Source organism: Macrosteles quadrilineatus, unplaced genomic scaffold (assembly GCF_028750875.1).
Source record: "Macrosteles quadrilineatus isolate MER2022 unplaced genomic scaffold, UCM_ALF_1.0 Scaffold_4__1_contigs__length_99947679, whole genome shotgun sequence".
Classification (NCBI taxonomy): Eukaryota; Metazoa; Arthropoda; class Insecta; order Hemiptera; family Cicadellidae; genus Macrosteles; species Macrosteles quadrilineatus.
In genome coordinates this window covers 31,268,196-31,288,826 of record NW_026542597.1, presented here as the reverse complement: position 1 = coordinate 31,288,826, position 20,631 = coordinate 31,268,196, and the positions used below count along the sequence as shown (strand labels likewise).

The following is a 20,631-nucleotide window of genomic DNA, read 5'->3' as shown; positions in this document are numbered from 1 at the left end:
TGTGTGTATGTCTGTTGGTAACGCATTTATGTCCTTATTTCTCAGTGTCACGAAAAGGACAAGAGCACCTTGATAATGAAAATGTCAACCCGAATAAAGTGTTAAATGGTAAGGTTGAGGTAGTACTTTAAATGCCTTTAACCATTGTGGGAAGTAACTTTCAACTATAGGCCTTAGGGCTATGCCTCATAGATTTGTTTTGGCTTGAAACTGTCAGATACTGTATTTGCGAAGGTTTATATATAATAGTTTTGCCAGCATATCTGAAAATATGCAAACCAACTGCGTTTCTTAATATAAAAAGGTTTCAACTGACTACTTTAAGATCCCCGTGCGTAGAACGGGCACACAGCTAGTATCATATAAATAAGTTGCACACAGGGTTCTTTTGTTTCCCCAACTCTAAAATACAACGCACATGAATTGAAAATAGCGAATCGAATATCAATAAAGTTAACGTATAACAATAAATTTACATATTCCTAGATTATAATTGAATGTGTTTACGAAGGAACACCACAACCTCAAAATTCAACATTACAGTATATTTACTCAAGATTTATTGTTTTCATATAGCACAGTTGACGTTGCCAACTAGCGTGGGAGCGGAAGTCCTAATAAAGGCTGGTTCTCGGAAAAGTAATACAATTGTAGTTTGAATGAAACATTTTTTTTATTTTGTACAGGATTCATGGGATCCTCAGCATCAAGTACAAACTGCAAAATGTGTGTCGAAGGTCTGATTAGACCTTCCGAGATTTAGACCTTCAGCAACTGATCCGTTTTTTACCTTCCTTTAATTTATTCTTTTTCATGTTGTGCTTCATGTAACATACATAGACTAGAGGGCCGCTCATGCCCTTGACAAATAAATTAAATTAATTAACCTTTTCCCACTAATACAAATCAAAATCGTCATTAGACAAGAATTAAAACATAAAATTTTTAAACAAAACCTACCACGGCATATTCTTGAACAAGTATGCCTACAAACCTACGATACGCATGTTTGTTATTATTATACTTAACCTACAAATGCTATGACTTAGGGCATACCTGTTTTCCTACATAAAACATGCGAACTAATTGCGAGTGCGACGTGAACTTAGAAAAAGACTAGAAAGAATTTACAACTGTGAATTTCTCAGAATTGATTGACAGTTCAGATGAACCTATGGCCACAGACTACGGAAACCTACAGTATTATTGTATTAGTATACTGTATTTGTATTATTGTGTTACCAGTTACTAGCAGAGTACCAGTCCTTCGTACGGGGTTGACATATAAGTATAAATGCTTATTGCAGTTATGGAAGAGGACACGATTAAAAAAAAAAAAACTGGTCTCTTAATTTATACGGTATCCTATTGTGTAGCACACATCTACCATAGTCCTGATGTTCTTGCACCTAGACCATGGAAAAAGTAAAGTTCTCATTGTGTACCACAACTTTTTTTTGCTAGTTGGTTCAAATTAGCTGTGGTCATTAATGCAAACAAACAACATAATAGTGCTGCACCCTGTTTGGCAAGCCTTATAACTTTTTAATGCTGTTTAATATCATAGAACCAACTTGTACAGTTGAAACGGCTGACAAAATTCTTTAATTTTTTTAAATATGAATTCTCATAAGGTTAACTAGAGAAAGTCCAGAGCCAGAGCCACCGGGGAGGAGACTGAAAGAATTTTTGAGGTAAAAATATGTTAATCGGGGATGTCATCTATCATCATACCAAATTTCAACCTTGTCGGTTTAGTATTTTTCGCGTTTGCTTGTCACAAACATCCATCCATCCATCCATACATCCATGGTTTGCACTGTAAACAAAAAGCTATCACAATAGTTCCATACCGACAAATAGGAAAATATAAATAAATATGGAAAAGGGTAATTTTCTAACATATTTTAGTGAAATTATACAGGGTGAATTTTAAATGAGTTCCCCCCCCCCTACTTTTTTCTACATTTCTTAAGATATCAACTTCGGACCACGTCAGATCATTGTAGTGTAGTAAGTACTTCATTTTGACTGGGTAAACATTTTTGGCCGCCATCTTGGATCCGCCATATTGGATAGAAAACTTTTTTTCAAATGTAAAGGTAGGGTTGTGACCCATTGTTTCAAGCTAGAATTTTACGCTGATTACAGTGCCGTAATTAGTTTTAAAAAATCTTGATCCGTTCTAAAGTTATGAGGACTTTTTATAACTTTATTTTTAGCTCATTTTAACATTGTGCATTTACAAATTAAGACCCTAATCCCAAAATAGTGCTAGATAAAGATAAGTATACACCACCATTCATTGTCGACCTATTATCACTTGGTTATGACGGATTTATTTTTTTCGGCCGCCATCTTGGATCTGCCATTTTGAAATGTGATAAATTAATTTAAATATGAAGGTGGTGTTGTGACCCATCATTTCAGACTACTTTTTTATTCTGAATTTAATGCCGCAATCCGTTTTGCATTTTCATATTTTTTTTTTTTAAATATTGGAAATTCAAGTAAGATAATTTTAATATCTCATCAAGAAAGCCTGAGCAACAAAAACGGATTGCGGTATTGAGTTCAGCATAAAAAAGTAGTTCAAAATGATTGGTCACAATACCACCTTCATATTTAAATTAATTTATCACATTTCAAAATGGCAGATCCAAGATGGCGGCTGAAAAAAATAAATCCGTCATAACCAAGTGATAATAGGTCGACAATGAATGGTGGTGTATACTTATCTTTATCTAGCACTATTTTGAGATTATGGTCTTAGTTTGTAAATGCACAATGTTAAAATTGGCTAAAAATAAAGTTATAAAAAGTCCTCATAACTTTAGAACGGATCAAGATTTTTAAAAACTAATTGCGGCATTGTAATCAGCGTAAAATTCTAGTTTGAAACAATGGGTCACAACCCTACCTTTAGATTTAAAAAAAAAATATTTGTATCCAATATGGCGGATCCAAGATGGCGGCCAAAAATGTATACCCAGTCAAAACGAAGTACTTACTACACTTCAATGATCTGACGTGGTCCGAAGTTGATATCTTAAGAAATGTAGAAAAAAGTAGGGGGGGAACTCATTTAAAACTCACCCTGTATAATCAGGCAAATGGAAATTCAGTCTACAGATTTGCTGTGGCAGGGGGATTATATTACGGTTTACACAAAAATAAATCAAAACATAAACCTCATAACACTCAGGAAAAGGGCCTAGGTTGATAGGGCAATGATTATAGAATCTTAATTATTTCCTATATCCATTATGAATGATTTCTTTTAAAACGAATTATTCCCACTGTTTCACAGGAAACATTTTTAACCATTGTAGTAACATCATTATAGCTTAAAAAGTTGATAGTTTACATAATATTTAGCACATTTGACGGATAAAACTTTTTTGAATTCGTCATATTATATGTGTATGAAAATTCATATATCTGTGTATCAATATCTACTTATCTCATTTCTGTTCAATGGAAGTTATACAATTTCAATGATACCGGTACTTAAATGGGAAGTCTTACAGCTGTTATAAAATGTGCATACATTTTATCTTACGAGTAAATTTGCTACCAATTGATATAGTATGACAATTCTATTCTACTGCAGTACTTAGAATTCTACCACTACTCACATTAAACCAACCATATTTACTTTTGGGCTAGTGATTAATTTATTGTATTAATCATACAATCTAGTGAATAGTGTAGGTAGTCATTTATTTATTTCGTTTCTATGACATAGCTCTATTTTGTAGAAATCAATTATGCAATCATAACAACAGAAATACTGCATCATTACATTTTACGGTGACATAGTATTTATTTTACATATACAAAATTTAAGCTAATGCAATAACTAGTTCAATTAGAACCATTGAATATTGAATAATTTAAACATTAATCGAAGACGAAGCGGTTGACAACTTTCAAACAGTTGACTAGGACTAGTTGCCTTCAATAATTGCAATGCGAACTGTATGCACTGAGGTCGGCAAACAGTGTTCACAGTGTGCAGGCACTTTGGACGTCGTGGCACTTGGACGTCGTGCAACAGTCAAATATTGATTGGACGTCGTGGCACTTGGACGTCGTGCAACTGGCAGAGGCTTTGGACGTGGTGCAAATGATACGTCTTTACAATTATATAGTGCGCTGTTTCACGACGTCCAAGTGCCACGACGTCCAAAGCTTATAGAAAGACTATATTTTTGGCAGTTACTGTACTTTTGGACGTCGTGGCACTTGGACGTCGTGCAACAACTCAAAAATTATGTTTTGGACGTCGTGGCACTGGAAAAATATTATTGGACGTCGTGGCACTTGGACGTCGTGCAACACTCCCCATCAAACCTTGGTGTTCTTAAACATACTAATCCACTAGCAAAGTTTCTTGAGCTTCCATGGTATGACAAATTGACAATAGTGGTTGGCCTCGTTGTGCAAATGTATTCAACATTCTATCTTCTATGTTTTACATTTTAGAGTTTTCTCAGTAGCCTCACGTCAAACAACGGTGACGGCTAAATTCTGATTGGCGGATCAAGCTAAATAGTTTGGTTTGAAGTTTTTACACTGATTTGTATTTCATGTTTCAGTGCAAGCCCGAGTACAAAGTACCAGGGCTGTATGTGATTGATTCAATAGTGCGCCAATCCCGTCATCAGTTTGGCACCGAGAAAGATGTGTTTGCGCCGAGGTTTGCCAGAAATTTACAGCAAACTTTCGTCCATCTCTTTAACTGTCCTCCAGAAGACAAGGTCAGTTTTAAATACATTTGCTTAACATTTAAGGCTTAACTACCCAACCTAAACTCAGTTTAGGTTTTAATCCAAGCAAAGAGGTCAGATAGAGTAGATAACGATTTAAAAAAAAATGTTGACACAATAAAAAAAACTATTTTGCTCTAAAGTTATTATAATAACTGGCACTCATTGGCTGTAAAAAAAAAATTAAGGGATAGTTTTAAATCTTTATATTGATCAATTTTACAGAGCAAGGTGATTCGAGTGCTAAACTTGTGGCAGAAGAACAACGTTTTTGATTCGGAACAGATTCAGCCATTGTTTGATTTGGCGGATCCTAACCATCCGATACACAAGGAACAGCAGGCCCAGGCTCCCAGCAACGGAATTGCCCCCGCCAACGCCAATACTACACCAAAGAATGGTAATACTCTAAACTTGTTAGATTCACATTGATTATAAAGCTGCTTTGGTAAGGCATATAAAAATCTACAAAACTAACCTTCAAGTTTAAAGGATTGTATTTTGGAATGTTTTTAGTTTCAGTCAAGAAGGAGTCCGGGACTGCTGGATGGGTCAACCAACTTAACTCAGACTCACACTCAACTGTCCAACAGAAAGCTCCTGTAAGTTACTTCTGCAATGCCACTCACTGTTTCAGTAGATTATGAGTAATGTGTAAATTGAATTTAAAAAGACAAAAAATATTTGGTGGAAGAAGAGAAAAGAATGATGTAACTAATTCAGTTTTTTCAGCCGACTGGGAAACTGGGTTTGAGATATAAACCACACTTACAACTCAAGAAAACAATTTAAACTTATTTTATTACCGGTACGTGTTATTATTTTTATTTTAGAACAGTTACTTATTTGTTTGTAGTTTAAGTATAAATTTACACAATTCATTGTTATTTAAAAGTATATTCATGAATAAGGTATAAAGTATGGTTTTATTTTATTTTTCAAACTGCTATGGTTAAAAAGGATTAGGGATAACCTAGAAATTTTGAATTTGGTATTGAGTTTTAAATTTAATTTTAATGGCTTGCTGGTCCCTGTAAATGTGAATTCCTTTTGTGTCAAAACCATTTTGTAGCAGGCCTGCCTTTTACAAAATATTGCATACATTTTTGATCATCAAAAGCTGGACTGTTAACATTTGTTTGCCAATTTGAGCTGGTGAATTTGAATAAATTAATAGCTAATGAAGTCTGACATTCAAATCATTATAATATATTGGATTCTGTATTATGCCTAGTTTGCCACTTATCCTTATATATAATACGTGAAGGCGATTTCTACAAAACACTACTCCTCCGTTAATAATGGACGGATTTTTACAAACGACGTGTCAAAATAAAGTATTTTTTGTGTAGACGCCCCCTTTCACCAATTCCTGTAATAAAAATCCTCGGGCTTTGCCCCACAGGTCATCAAAGTTGGAGTTTCTCCCATAAGATTAACATGGGGAAATCTAAATATTTAACTGGAAACTTTGTCCCCACTAATTTGAGAGAACGGCTGGGCGTAGAAACTTGGTAGAGGTGTCCAAAGAAAGGTCTTGGTCTGTAGATGAGTTATCAAAAGAATAACTAAGCAAAATCCCTTAGGGCTCTGCCCCAGAAGCCTTTAAAGATCCCTCCACAGATTTGTTTACATTTTGGCCATGTGGATAGTACTTTTTTAATGAAACAGCTGTTAATTTTTAGATTGTATTTTAAACAACACAAGTTTATTGGGAGTTATTGAATTGTCCAAAAGAAGTATTTGCAATGTTATTTACTGATTTTAAAATTGATTTTCTTCTTTATCATGTCATGTTTTGCAATATAACATTCCATTATGAAATCGGTGGAAAATACTTTTATCACAGCAACTCTTAAATTATTTCTTATTGAACTATATCTTATATCCATTGTACGGGTCGGTGTCTGCCTTTTTCACCATTTTTGCTTAGATTTTATCATATTATTCTACACTTATCAAATATTTATGTAGAAATATCTGCTCTTATCGTGTCTAATAAAATCCAAACATAGAAACCTTGCCTAAAATGGTACCCACCTTGAAAAATTATTTGCACCTGCCTATATTACGGACTTTTGCGCACTGGGTTGGTAACATTATTGAAAATAACACAACATTTTGGCTGTAAAATATGGTACAAAGAGAAAATACTATTTAAGCAGCTACTGTCATGACAGAAAGGTCATATTGCTTTTAAATTAGATCACATAATCCTTTATAAGATACGTTGATTAACAATATGTAACCGTCAATATATACGTTACAGCCAATTTACAGTATTTTTGCTTTTTGGAAATGTCCCATTGCTATGTCATTTGAATTATTTGTTGCCAATGAAGCCGCCAAGACCATATGAACTAGGAGGCCCCTAACAGCTCAAGAATAAAAGTCAACTTCACTTCAAATATTCCACTACACGTAACATTCCGTAGAGAGATTATATTGACAACTTTATGTTATCGATAAGGCTGAGACATCTAACTGACATCCCCCATGTCAAGGAATTCGAGCTTTAACAGTAACCCCACAATCAATTTCTCAAAACTATGCTAGAGGGTTCATTCACTGGCAAAGAAGTACGATATGAACTGACGCGATGTGACGAAGGAAAAATTAAACTTACACTGTAACGGATATACCTCCCTTTGAAGTTAGAATATGTCTTCCCAACAAACAGGTTTTCTTTTCAAATAAAATCATATTAGACTGATGAAATCACGGAAGTGTTTAACTACAAAAGATCCACCAATACGATTTTAATACTATTTAAAGGTTCTTCCAAAGGAAGAGATACCATATAACATACTAATAATAACTCCGATGACGTTCACTATAGGAAATATTTCATCAACCAAATTTGGCAACCTAAACGCAATTAATATCATTATTGTTTTTACACTCATTACTCTTTAAACAATGCTAAATGCTCAAAATATGTATATTTCACCCAATTTATCGCAATTAGATGAATTAACGTAAGCCTTGAAAGTAACCGTCGATTTTGACGGGTTTTCACCTAGTTTATTAAAAAACTCGTATACCAACAATATGTTTTAACAAAACTGTTGTAGTTGCATACAAACAGGGCACCTATGAATAGTTTTGAGATAAAATAGATGTTTAGCGACCTTTTAAAGTTTCAGTGACCAGTCCTATTCCGCAGTCCTTATCTTAATGATTATTACATAGGGAAGTAAGTAGACTTTTCTTGGGTTAAGGGGACTTTTGGATTTATTTACTATTCAACCTTTCCTATGAGTTGAAATTTGATTATCAAGAGCAACTGTACAACTGTTCTGTAGTTGTAGTAACACGTACTGTATATGTTGCAGACCCCGGGACAGGCGCTGGACGTCAACCTGATACAACAACTGCAACAGTTGCAGACAATGTTGCTGGACCAACAGGCTGACAACAAGACTAAATCTGCAGAGTCCGATCAGGTAAAACACTCGGTCGATCTTTTAAACTTCATTTAGGTTAATGATCAGCCTCCGAATCACTGATAAAATATTAACCGGTTTAATGACCTCATCTGCCAAGTGAATGTGAAGAGGCTACCAGTTTTGATTTACATAAAGACACAAATGTCATTTTATCCTTCATTCCGAAGTCGTTGGGCTAAGAAGACATTGAGACACGTGACAAATAATAACAAAGCGGGCAATTGTGCACGGTAGTTGAGACTAAGTGAGATTTTTTTGTAATTTTTGTTCCCGACTAAGACCATATGTTTCTTGAGCCAAGGCCATTTATTTTAAATCCAGCCCAATCAAGAATAGCTGGGCCAGGTTTAGAACCATCAAAAGCACACTCTGAGCTGAAGACACGACAACTATAACCTTTATGGTGAATGAATTGAGTATTTTGTCTTACAATGAAAGTTATAGAAAAATGTGGTAAATGTCATTTTAAGAAATAGAGTATTTTAAGACAAACGTGGAAGTAAAATGCCTCTATAGTGTTCATAAAAAAAGATTAAATGATCAAATATCACTAACTTTAAGATCAAAGTTCTGTAATTTTATCAAGAGAAATGTAATAGACAGTATTATCTCAAGCAAAACTAATAGTTCGGTGATTTTTTTGTGTCATGGAAGACAGACACCTAAATTATTAGTATTTATATTGTTTTTAGCAGTTTATTATCTCCATTTTTACTCTTTTTTCCCCTTTAATATATCAGTAAAATCTTAAATTATAGATAAAAGAATTAAATATAGACTGACAAAGGAAGGTTCCACAATGTACTTCCAGAGCGTGCTCAGTGTTTGTTGATTCACCGTCTGCTACCTGAGCTACCACCCTTGCAAACGAAATGCTACCAACATATCAGATCCACTTTTCAATATGGGTACAAATATCTAAACTCCCGTAATTTTAATGGCAAAGCCAATTTTTCTTAAATCCCCGGAAATTTTTAAAACACGGAAAATAACGGAACTAACTCCTACCCTCCAGATTCTGGGGAATTCTTCAAAAGTTGGCAACCCTGGCTCCAACTACCAACTTGTCATGGCAACGCTCGCAAGCCCTTGATGCTGCAGTGGTGTGCGCCGAAACTACACAGCACTCCTAGCGATGGACGCCAGTATATCAGCATTGCTGTTGGTCTATATTTAAATCTTCCGTCTATCCTTGAATGCACTTAAGTGAGATGTAATACCTTTGTAAATCTCTCTGACAAGTTTGTGTAATGTGCTAGATAAAATTTGACAAGAAGTTGCTGGACTTTGACTATGGAGAGGAGGAAGATGAGGACGGACCGCCACAACATCATCAACATCAGCACCAACACCAACACCAGCAGCATCATCAACAACAACAAGTCGTGGCTGGCCTGGACTCCCTTGGCAGGTACTTATAAACCAGCTCAGTAGCTTATAACTCTATGAGCTATACGGGTTATTTAGTGACTTAATATTATTTTTTTTATGATTTTGCTCATCTTCTGATTATAAAACTCCAAATTATTTGAAAAAAGTTGAGGCCTATACTCACTGTCTAGAATATCTTATTAAAAAAAAAAACATATATTTGGCTAACATCCAGTCACACTTCAACTTCAATCACAAATTGGGATAAGATACTAAAACTTAAGAAAACAGCCTTCAGAATAATTTTTTTATTAGAATATAATAAAACAGTATAACATTCAAAGAATTGGAAATGTTAACAATGTCCATCTGACATTGTTGTTGGCAATCATTTCTGCCACAATTAAATTAATTGAAATACCTCTGAAACAAACTACCACACATACTTGGCATTTAAAAAATCCTTCAACCAAACACAAATTGAAACACTATGAAAAAAGACACCTTACATAGGCTTAATGTTTTCAAGAAATTCCCCAGTGATATTAGATATGAAGAAAAGAGTTAAAATATAAAAAATAAACTTGTTAAAAAATTAATGGGTTAGCCTACTTAGTGGTAAGTAGCTAGCTATATTCCCTGGAAGAGTACTTTTCCACCTTTCTTGGCTTAAGTTGGAAATAATCAAACGTTGTAAAATTTTCATTCATTAGTTCTTGGGTTATTAATGTTTTAGTGATCAAAGATTTTTGTAAATATTATTTACAATAGACTTGTTATATCATCTAATGCCATCCAGTGTACCAAACCGTACCTTATGAATAAAGAAAATCTGATTTGAATTGCACAGTAAAACCCTTTTGATGTCTGAACGATATTAGTGCACATGTATTATCATTAGATTACTGTGTGGAAGTACATTCAACCTAAAGTCTGCACGGCCATTGCCCAAGGACTACGAATCTGCCGCTGTGGAAGCCTATTTGTAAAGAGAATTAGTACTGTAATCTTCAACTGGAATTTTGTATTTGTCATAGCATCCTGGCCAATCCGGAAGTGCTTAGACAACTTCAGACTCTGCAGCAGACATTGAGTAACCCGCAGAGTCTGCGGCAGCAACAACAGGAGATGGAGGAGAAGATGAGGAAGATGCAGGAGATGAGACAACAGGAAGAGGAGTTTGACAAACATCTTGCGCAGACTGTGCCGGTGAGCTAGGCCAGAGAGAAAACAAAATTGTAGCATTTAGCTAAAGTTGTACACAAACATGGTAGTTGCATCCTTCTGAATTGGGAATGGAGTATATTTTGATCACCATCTAAACGTCATCCTTTTTGTGGACTTGATTTAAATTTATGCTATTCATCCCTGCACGTTTCTTTTAAAATAATACAATTTATGTAAGAAAATTAAATGAATTTTTTTTAATATTTGTCATTGGTGCAATGGTTTTAACTTGGGTTTTAAATCACTTTGAAAGGGGTTGATATTTACCTGCAACTGGGTAGTGGGCTAACCATATGATCAAAAGTCCATTAAATATTTCTTCCTAATATTTTTGCAATTTTTTGTAGTAAAAACTGTTAGGTTGTATTTAAAATTATGTGGTAGATTTTTTGAATTTAGAAATCTTACGTTTGTGCACTTCTCAAGGGATTACTTATGGAAATAGTATAAAAATTGCAAGTTTCTAAATAGCTGTTAAAATATGGCCATTACTAGTTGAGCATGTTGTTAGTTAAAATATATCAGAGGAAAAACAAAACTCCCAACATTTAGTTTAAGTAGTTTTACATGGACCAATGTAATTGCATCTTTCTGGATTGAGAAAACATCTTCTATTGACCACCATTGATACGTCTTGGTCCCAACTTAAATGTAGTTAATTTTACACCTTTTGTTTTTAATAATAAGGTATCATTTGAGGTATACCTTTTTAGCGAATTTCCCTATAGGGAATAAGCTATTACCGTAGGTCTCATGGTAAGACTTAGTCCCGGGACCGATTTACTTTTTCATTTTGATGTTCCTAGAAGCCAAAAACACCATCCATTCAAATTCATATATATATATATATTTATCTAATATATAAAATTCTCGTGTCACAGTGTTTGTCTGCAAACTCCTCCGGAACGACTTCACCGATCGTAATGAAATTTGGTGTGTAAATTCTGTAGGTATGCGAATCGGACGTAAACTATTTCCCGTTTCGAAATTCTTAAAAGGGCTCCGCCCCAGTGGCTCTGGAGTTTCCCATGTTAACCTTATGAGAAATGGAATTAATGAATCTTAACAGCTGTTTCAATTAAACAAGTTGGTTCTGTTCTATGATGTTCAATAGCATTAAAGTTACAAGGATTACCAACAGGGTGCAGCACTATTATTTCTTTTACATTTATGACAACAGCTAATTTGCAACCAAAAGGTGAGTGAGCGTAGCGAACGAACTTCAACCTGGTTGCGAGTGAGCGTAGCGAACGAGCTAACCTGAAGGCAAGTGAGCGCAGCGAACGAGCTCCAACCTAAAGGTGAGTGAGCGTAGCGAACGAGCTCCAAACCAAAGGTGAGTGAGCGTAGCGAACGAACTTCAACCAGGACGTGATTGAGCGATGCGAACGAGATCATCTTGAAAATTAAACGTAACGGTACTTTCTTTCCATCGGTCTGTCTTAGGGGAAACCTATAACTTAGGCGATACGAAGTTCGCCGGGTCAGCTAGTATATTTATATATTTATATATATATATATATATATATATATGTGTCCGTCAGCACGATAACTCGAGCAAAAATGATCCGATTTCGATGAAATTTGGTACAAACGTGTAAACCTACGTTTATTCGAACGAGTTCGCGAGCCAGCATGATCGGACCATGGGAACGGGGTTTTATGGGGGGATTTATGGGGTAAAAATTGGTTTTTCTCATTTTTGACCCTCAAAACATAAAATTTCCCAAATTTCTTCTAGACCATTTTGAAGAGCTTAAAAAAACAAATAATTCAGTATATTGAAGTGTTTTTGTATGGTTATTGGTTACAGAGAAAATTATAAATTAAAATTCCCATGTTATTCTTATGGAGAATAAGTAAACTTTTGTAGTTTGCTTGTTTATGCATATATTTGGATCAAACTTGGCCAATCGATTTATTTTATACTAAGCTGTTAATATTTTACTGAAAAACACACTTTATTACCCTGTAGGCAGCAAACCTACGTACTCGTTAAACCTAATGTTATTTGAATAGATTTAATTGAAAATCAAATCAGGCAAATGGAAATTCGCTTAGTCTGCAGGTTTGCTGCGGCGGGGGTATTTAAATACCTTTATGTGTCAATTGAACATTTTTTTAACATATTTTTGTCATCATCTGGTCTCAAATTATAGGCCCATATCATAATGCCCTACATTCATTAATGAGTAATGTTAGATAATTAAAATCTTTAGGAATGCTGCATTTCAAGAAACAGTTGTAATTATTGAAGACCACAACACCATAATACTAGACCCTGCTGTCCTTGGTCATTGGGCTTTTAATCAAAGGTCCTGGGCTAAAGGACAACTAATCTAAGTAACAAATCTACACAATGCTTCCTACTCCATTCTACACTCATATTTATATAAAAATTCGCTCAGTTGCATCTCAACAATTATTGACAGGTATATAAGCCACTATGAATGAGCCCCAACCTTATAGTATTGTAGTTGTTTCAGTTGGTGTAGTGATTTTGTTTTGTGTTTGTAGTGTTATTGTAGTGTCAGTATTGTAAGTGGTTGCTTGGTTGTTGGCATTAGAACCTTCCCTTTGCTGATCAATGTGAGTTAAAGCCTGGAGAGCTGAGTGGGTTCGCCGGGATGGACCTGACCCAGCCCCCGCCTGGCTATCCCCCCCAACAGAAAATGGTGATGCCCCCGGGCATGATGCTCAAACCCCCGCCTAGTCCACTGGAGGACGGGGAGCATGCTAGCTCCGACGCTGACGACAGGATCGGGTGAGTGTTATGAGTGTGTGAAAGAGCTTTAGATACTTTTAGCCTTCAGTACTCTGAATCTTTTATAGTGTCATCAAAGTACATGGTGTCGGCAAACGGATGCATACTTTTCCCATTTGCTGGACAATGAATAAGTCAAATCCCTGGGGATACCAGTTGGTACCCACTTACCAAATTTCACCAAAATTAAAGGGGGTCAAAAACAATTATTTCCTCCTAAAACACAAACTAACAAATTTAGACAAAAAAATACCTTATCCATATACTATGTAAAGGGGGGGAAAGTAATTGTTGGTTGGGCTCTGTCTTGTGTAAATACCCCTAATTTTAGGAGGGACGTGACTTATTGTGGACTCACAGACAGCCAAAAGTGAAAATGCCAAGTTATTGAGAATAATAGATTTCAAAAAAGCAAACGCTCAGTATAGTACCACAGATACACAGTTTAGTACATATCACATACAGTTTTTGTTTTTGAACTAAATACATCCACAGAGGATAATTCAAGTAAATCGAAATAAAATCACAAAAATATAACATCCCTTCATTCAATATGAATAAAACAAACAAAAATAATATGAATCGGGTAAAAGAAATGCAAAAAATGTATAAAATAAGCAAAAAACTTATACTTTTCTTTTGAAAAAATCAAATGTCAATGTTTGTATTTAAAATTTGGCTAAATTGCGAGGGGCATTGACAAAGTATAGCAAAGAAATATCCAGAAGTGTGGAAGCTAGAATATTTATTTTTCTTCTCTGTCATATGTGCCCAAGTTATGCGAACTGCCGGGTTATTGAGAGTCACTTTTGTGCGACTTAATTGCATATCCATCTACCACTATGATGGAGAAATCTACTATATTATGGGTATGTTTACCCAACTCAACAAATCTGTCAAAATACACGATTGATGAGCCAGATACATATTGTGTTTAACCGCTTTCAAACAATTAACATTAGCATTGATCTTTTATTTTAGTTGTGACCATTTGTAGCTTATGTTGTGACAGTCAAGTTGTAGTTGGATTGTTGTATCTATTGTTGATGTACAGCAGGAGAGATGAAGGAGGTCCGTCAGTGGTAGTGTTGGACAGTGACTCTCCCAGTGACTCACCTGCTCACAGTCGCAGGAGAAGACGAAGATCTCGCTCTCGCTCCAGATCTCATCATCGCAGGTCTCGCTCTGACTCTCGCTCCAGATCTCGTAGCAAACGCAAACGGTAACTACTAACCTCATTCATCGCCTAGAATTCAAAGTATTTTATGTCAACCAAGAATCATTGGAAGACATTTTTTACTAATAGAAACCTTCCTCCTCATTTTTTGGATGTGTTAGAGGGAAGGTTGGGAGAAAAATCCTTTACAAGAAATGGTCCAACTGAGAAACCTCAAAGCATCAACTTTCTCTAGAGTCTATATTTATATCCACATAACTACCATTTTAAAGATAAATGAAGATCTAACTACAAAATACCCCCGCCGCAGCAAACCTGCCGACTAAGCGAATTTCCATTTGTCTGAATTGACTTTCAGTTAAATATATTTTAATAACATTAGGTTTAACAAGTACCTAGGTTTGCTGCTACATGAAACTAATAAAGTGTGTTTTTGAGTAAAATATTGATAGCTTAGTACAAAATAAATAAATTTTTCAAAGTATATCCATAAACAAGCAAACCACAACATTTGACAATATTCTCCATAAGAATAACAAGGGAATTTTAAATTTACAATTTTTTTAATTTTCTCCGTTACTAATAATCGAACAAAAATACTTTTATATACTAAATTATTTGTTTTTTTAAGCTCTTTAAAAAGGTCTAAAGAGAAATCGGGAAATTTTGTGTTTTGAGGGTCAAAAGTGAGAAAAACCAATTTTTACCCCATAAAACCCCCCGTAAAGCCCCGTTCCCATGGTCCGATCATGCTGGTTCGCGAACTCATTCAAGTTTATCCCGCTTTACACCTTTAAACCAAATTTCATCAAAATCGGACAAAAATTACTCAAGTTATCGCGTTCACGGACGTATATATATATATATATAAGTCTATATATATATACATATATAAAAATTTGAACGAATGGTGTTTTTGGCCTCTGGGGACATCAAAATGAAAAAGTAAATCGGTCCCGGGTCTAGGTCTTACCGTGCCACCTACGGTAATAGCTACTTCCCTATAGGGAAATTCGCTAAAATACTTCCCTATAGGGAAATTCGCTAAAAAAAATGATTTGTGCTAGCCTCACCTGAGATTTGTGCTAGTATGTCAGGTGTGCTAGCCTGACATTTGCAGTCAAGCCAAATTCGAGGTAATATTGTGATTATCATGGAGATATCATCCTCGTCTTCTGGGATCACTGCAAAATCCAAAATATCTTTCTCAATTAGGGAAACATCATCACTGACTTTCGCGGTCGCAGAAAATAATGAACATCTCCCCCGGCCGTGAAGATATCATCATTAACTCCCCCAGTCACGGAAACGTCATCGTCGTCTTGCGTTCGCGGCTAAATCATTTAACATCACACATAGCCGTGTAGACATCATTGACTCCTGCGGTCACGTTATCATAGTCACCCTCGATTGCGGCATAATCATGAACAATTCCCGCGGCCGTATAGACATCATCATCATCGTCTTTTGCGGCCATCATCCACAATGGCAAAAAAATTCTAAACATTTCCCTTGGCCGTGTAGACGTCATTGTCGTCCCTCGCGATCACGGAAACGTCATCGTTGTCATCAGTGTTAACAGCAAAATCATGATTATCTTCCGCGGCCAAGTAGACATTATCATCGTCTCCGGCGCACACGGAAACGTTTTCTTGCACGCTCCTTGCAGTACCGGTAATTTTCCGATCGCACGGGCTTGACAGGTATCGGTATCAACTTTTGACAATCAGTTTTCCATACCAATACCAACTGCCAAGTAACGTGGTATCGTGAATTGACACATTCCTAATATTAGCTCATATATACAGGGTAACCATTAAGTCTTAGGACGACGTTATAACTTTTAAATGACAAACGATATCACAACCACATTTGGTATACCGTTACTGGAAATTGTAAGCTACTTTTCTGTGTACATGGTGGTCTGATATCACCTTTGGGGGATGGCCCGTCGGGGGTCAGAAAAAAATCTTTAATGACAGCCTATGTTGAGTTGTACATCATTTTAAAGGTCTACTTCAACTGAAAACAATGCCGCAAACCGGACTTCAAAAGGTTGATCCATTCGGAAGAAATCACGTTTCAAAGTTTAAAAAATGTTTAATACCATTATTACTGTAGCTAATAGAAGTTAAGGGTAATACTTACAGAAAGTCTTTTAAAGTAGGTGTTCAAAATGTCCACCATCGGTCGTCTGGCAATATGCTAACCGGTTATAAAAGGCGGCTACTGCATTTTGTAATGTATTCTCGTGGAATAGCTTGAGCTTCATGTGATATCCTATGTCTCAGTTCGTTCAGATCTGTAGGCTGAGTTCGATACACTTTGTCCTTGATATAGCCCCATAGGAAGTAGTCAAGCGGAGTTAGGTCAGGGGAACGAGCCGGCCACTCAATCGCACCTCGTCTTCCAATCCACCGGTGTGGGAATACTGCATATAAGTATTGACTTACCTGAACACCATAGTGTGGCGGTGCTCCGTCTTGTTGGAAAAAACATGATTGGAAGTCAGCGCCCAGAGTAGCTTGTAAAGCAGGAACAATCTCATTTTAGAGCATATCCTGATACTTGTTGGCATTTAAATTTCCATCGATGGTCCAATAATTGAATTACGTACGATACCTGCCCATACGTTTACTTTTTGGGGGTGTTGTGTGTGACACTCACTCATCCAGTGTGGGTTAACATTATCCCAATACCGGCAGTTATGCCTGTTAACATGGCCATTCAACATAAAAGTCGACTCATCTGAAAATACAATATCGTCCAAAAGTATTTGTCTTTGGTCAATTCTATTCATCATAGTTTCACTGAATTCCATCCGGGGATCAAAATCATCTTTGGTTAGTTCCTGCAACAGGGTAACCCGGTATGCCTTGAAACCAGACTTCTTTAATACGTTGCGAACTGATTCACGACCTATTCCATGAGATTGTGCTGCTGATCTGATTGTTTTGGATTTTCAACGAAAGACTGAAGAATGTCTAATGAGCCGTCTTCGTCTGTCACAGTACTTGGTCGTCCAGATCTGACACGATCCTTAACAGTACGAGTGTCTACAAAGCGAGCAACTGTGTACTGTGCTGTGGATTTAGAAATAGGAGCTCTATCAGGAAAAGTAGCATTGAATAATTATGTGACTTCTGCAAATGGTCTTGCATTATCACCCCAGCCGCGCATCATTAAGAGTGTAATTCTTTCACGCTCACTAAGCGGCATCTTTTAAAACTTATAATCTTATAGTAACAGGATATGGCTGCAAAAACTACTGTAGCTTGAGTGGTAATGATAAATGAACTGTTAGACAGATAAAAGCCATTAAGGGGGAAGTCCAGTGGATGGGAAACCCTGACCTAGAGGCACTACTTTCACTTTTCATTGTACTTCTTAATACAGCAGGTTTTCCTGATTACACTTAGCACATTGTCAGACGGCCGAAAGGAAAGAGTAAGATTATTTCTTACGTAATAATGGTATTTTTCATTTTTAAACTTTGAAACGCGATTTCTTCCGACTGATCAACCTGCGATCAACCTTTTGAAGTCCGGTTTGCGGCATTGTTTTCAGTTGAAGTAGACCTTTAAAATGATGTACAACTCAACATAGGCTGTCATTAAAGATTTTCTTCTGACCCCCGACGGGCCGTCCCCCAAAGGTGATATCCGACCACTATGTACACAGAAAAGTAGCTTACAATTTCCAGTAATGGTATACCAAATGTGGTTGTGATATTGTTTGTCGTTTTAAAGTTATAAAGTCGTCCTAAGACTTAATGGTCACCCTGTATACACTTTGTTTCCATTCTTCCATTCTGTGTTATTTAATATTCTCTTAGTTCGAGAACCTCTTTGGTTAGTAACTGAAGCTGAGTAAGAGTGCCTGTACCACAGTCGAACCCTACATTTCTCTTGGCGTTATTTACTCCATCAGGAGTTATCTGGTCCTATCCATAATTACTCTGTTGTATATGGAACGAACCTGCCTCTTTTTTTGAAGTAGGCCTATAACTTTTCCAAATTGATAATTTTCTCATTCATATTATTGTATATTGCCAATTTCACAGTAGCTTGGTTTCATAAGGACATTAAACTATCTTTTTTGCAGGCGGTCTAGTTCTTTCGATGATAAAGACTGGGAGAGATCAAAGATGAGGGAAGCAGAGAAAGAAAAGGAAAGGGAGAGGAAGAGGAAAGGACTGCCTACACTCAAGAAAAATCATCTGGCAGGTTTGTTGATTACAATAATCATACATTTTACCTGTTTGACTGTTCACTTAATTTTTATTAATTTGTACATTTCTGAAAACAGTTATTCCTTAAGTGAAATCTAATTTTTTACCTCAGAGTGCCATAAAATGGATGGATAAAATTGAAAAACTTTCTTCCATATACTTAATGGATATGAAATTGTTTTATTTTTTGTTTTTCTTTCCATTCTTGTTGTTATTTTGTTGTAACTTTTTATTTAGTTTTTACAACTTATCGGTCGACCATGCATCTGTTCACCATTGCCTTTGTAATGAAGAATGTTTTATGCATTAAAATACTTATGACATTATTTAAAATTCAACACACGCATGTAAGCTGACCAGAAGTAATTTTCCAGTTTGCAGTACAACTCTGTGGATCGGACACTTGTCCAAACTAGTTCAGCAGGAAGAGTTGTCTGACACATTCGGAGAGTTTGGTGACATTGTGAGCATTGACCTGATCCCACCACGCGGCTGTGCGTTTATCTGCATGAACAGACGCCAAGACGCTCACCGGGCACTACAGGATCTGCGGCATCACAAGCTGCAAGGCAAGGCCATCACGGTGAGTTAAAATATACTTAGGGTGTTTGCAAATTATCTAGTGAGCGAAAAGTAACAAGCATTGTGTATTTTGGCAAAAATACTTCTCACCGCATATACAAGCCAATGATTCATTCTATTTTCTACTTTGTACCTGGTAGAACTATCTTTGTGTTTTATGTTAACATAGGTTTTTATATGCTCATTCAAATTGACCCCAGTTTAGTGTGTTGCTACCAAATCTATTTTTCTCTGTTTACCTGAGCTTTGAATAAGAAATGTTATACAGAACATTTTTAGTTCCAAAACAGTTGACAAATATTTAAAGCTAGAGCAGCACTGCTAGGATCCTTATCTCTCTGATAGCCAAAGGGGTTGAGGCTTGAGAGTAAGAATATTTTCACATAAACATATTCTACCTATCTCTAACTGTGTGTCTGCAGCTGGCGTGGGCTCCAGGCAAGGGCATGAAGGGCAAGGAGTACAAGGACTATTGGGAGGTAGACCAAGGGGTGTCGTACATCCCTTGGAGCAAGATAACCCATGACATTGACGTGGAGCTGCTGGAGGAGGGAGGCATGATAGACGAGGAGTCCATGCCTGACTGGCTCAGAGGTGAGATTCTCTTCCATTCTGGTTAATCTCAGGTCTACACACTCCCCCACCGTTTCCTCTCCTCTAAACCCATCTTCATATACTTTTACTAGGTCTTCCTCTTAGTCTCTTTCTAACATCTCTAACAATCTAACAACCCTTTTCTAACATCTCTATCCCACATGTAATGCAATATGACTTAAAGATGTGTGTGAGGTAAAGATTTGTCAATTGCCCCAAGCTTTAAAAATAAGTCGAGTCAAGCTTTTGTGTGTATCTTGATTAACTAAAATTCTTTTGTTGTGAAAGCAATGAACGTTTAACAAATCCTGCAAAACAAGCATTTTTAAATTGATAAGTTTACTTGAAAAGTATTTCGAGTACTTGTAAGTTCACAGGTTTGTCTTACATGTTTGCAAATCCAAATGCCAGTTTATTGAGATGGTAGTTACACATCAAAGGCTGTACTAGACAATGATGAATAG

At 36.2% G+C, this 20,631-nt stretch overlaps 1 protein-coding gene across 5 annotated transcripts in view; it reads left to right on the top strand.

The window, feature by feature from the left end:
• Positions 1 to 20,631, top strand: part of LOC128991420 (SR-related and CTD-associated factor 4-like) — a 51,386-nt gene that overhangs the window by 13,452 nt on the left and 17,303 nt on the right. For 3 of the 5 annotated variants that reach the window (XM_054414280.1, XM_054414281.1, XM_054414278.1), the window contains exons 3-13: positions 4,602 to 4,763; positions 4,998 to 5,172; positions 5,289 to 5,374; positions 8,108 to 8,218; positions 9,481 to 9,632; positions 10,630 to 10,801; positions 13,387 to 13,583; positions 14,638 to 14,805; positions 18,865 to 18,986; positions 19,366 to 19,574; positions 19,996 to 20,167. In XM_054414280.1, the coding sequence (XP_054270255.1) occupies positions 4,602 to 4,763; positions 4,998 to 5,172; positions 5,289 to 5,374; positions 8,108 to 8,218; positions 9,481 to 9,632; positions 10,630 to 10,801; positions 13,387 to 13,583; positions 14,638 to 14,805; positions 18,865 to 18,986; positions 19,366 to 19,574; positions 19,996 to 20,167 (1,726 nt within the window). The remainder of the gene's footprint in view (positions 1 to 4,601; positions 4,764 to 4,997; positions 5,173 to 5,288; positions 5,375 to 8,107; positions 8,219 to 9,480; positions 9,633 to 10,629; positions 10,802 to 13,386; positions 13,584 to 14,637; positions 14,806 to 18,864; positions 18,987 to 19,365; positions 19,575 to 19,995; positions 20,168 to 20,631) is intronic. The other 2 variants (XM_054414283.1, XM_054414279.1) reach the window with 2 other exon arrangements.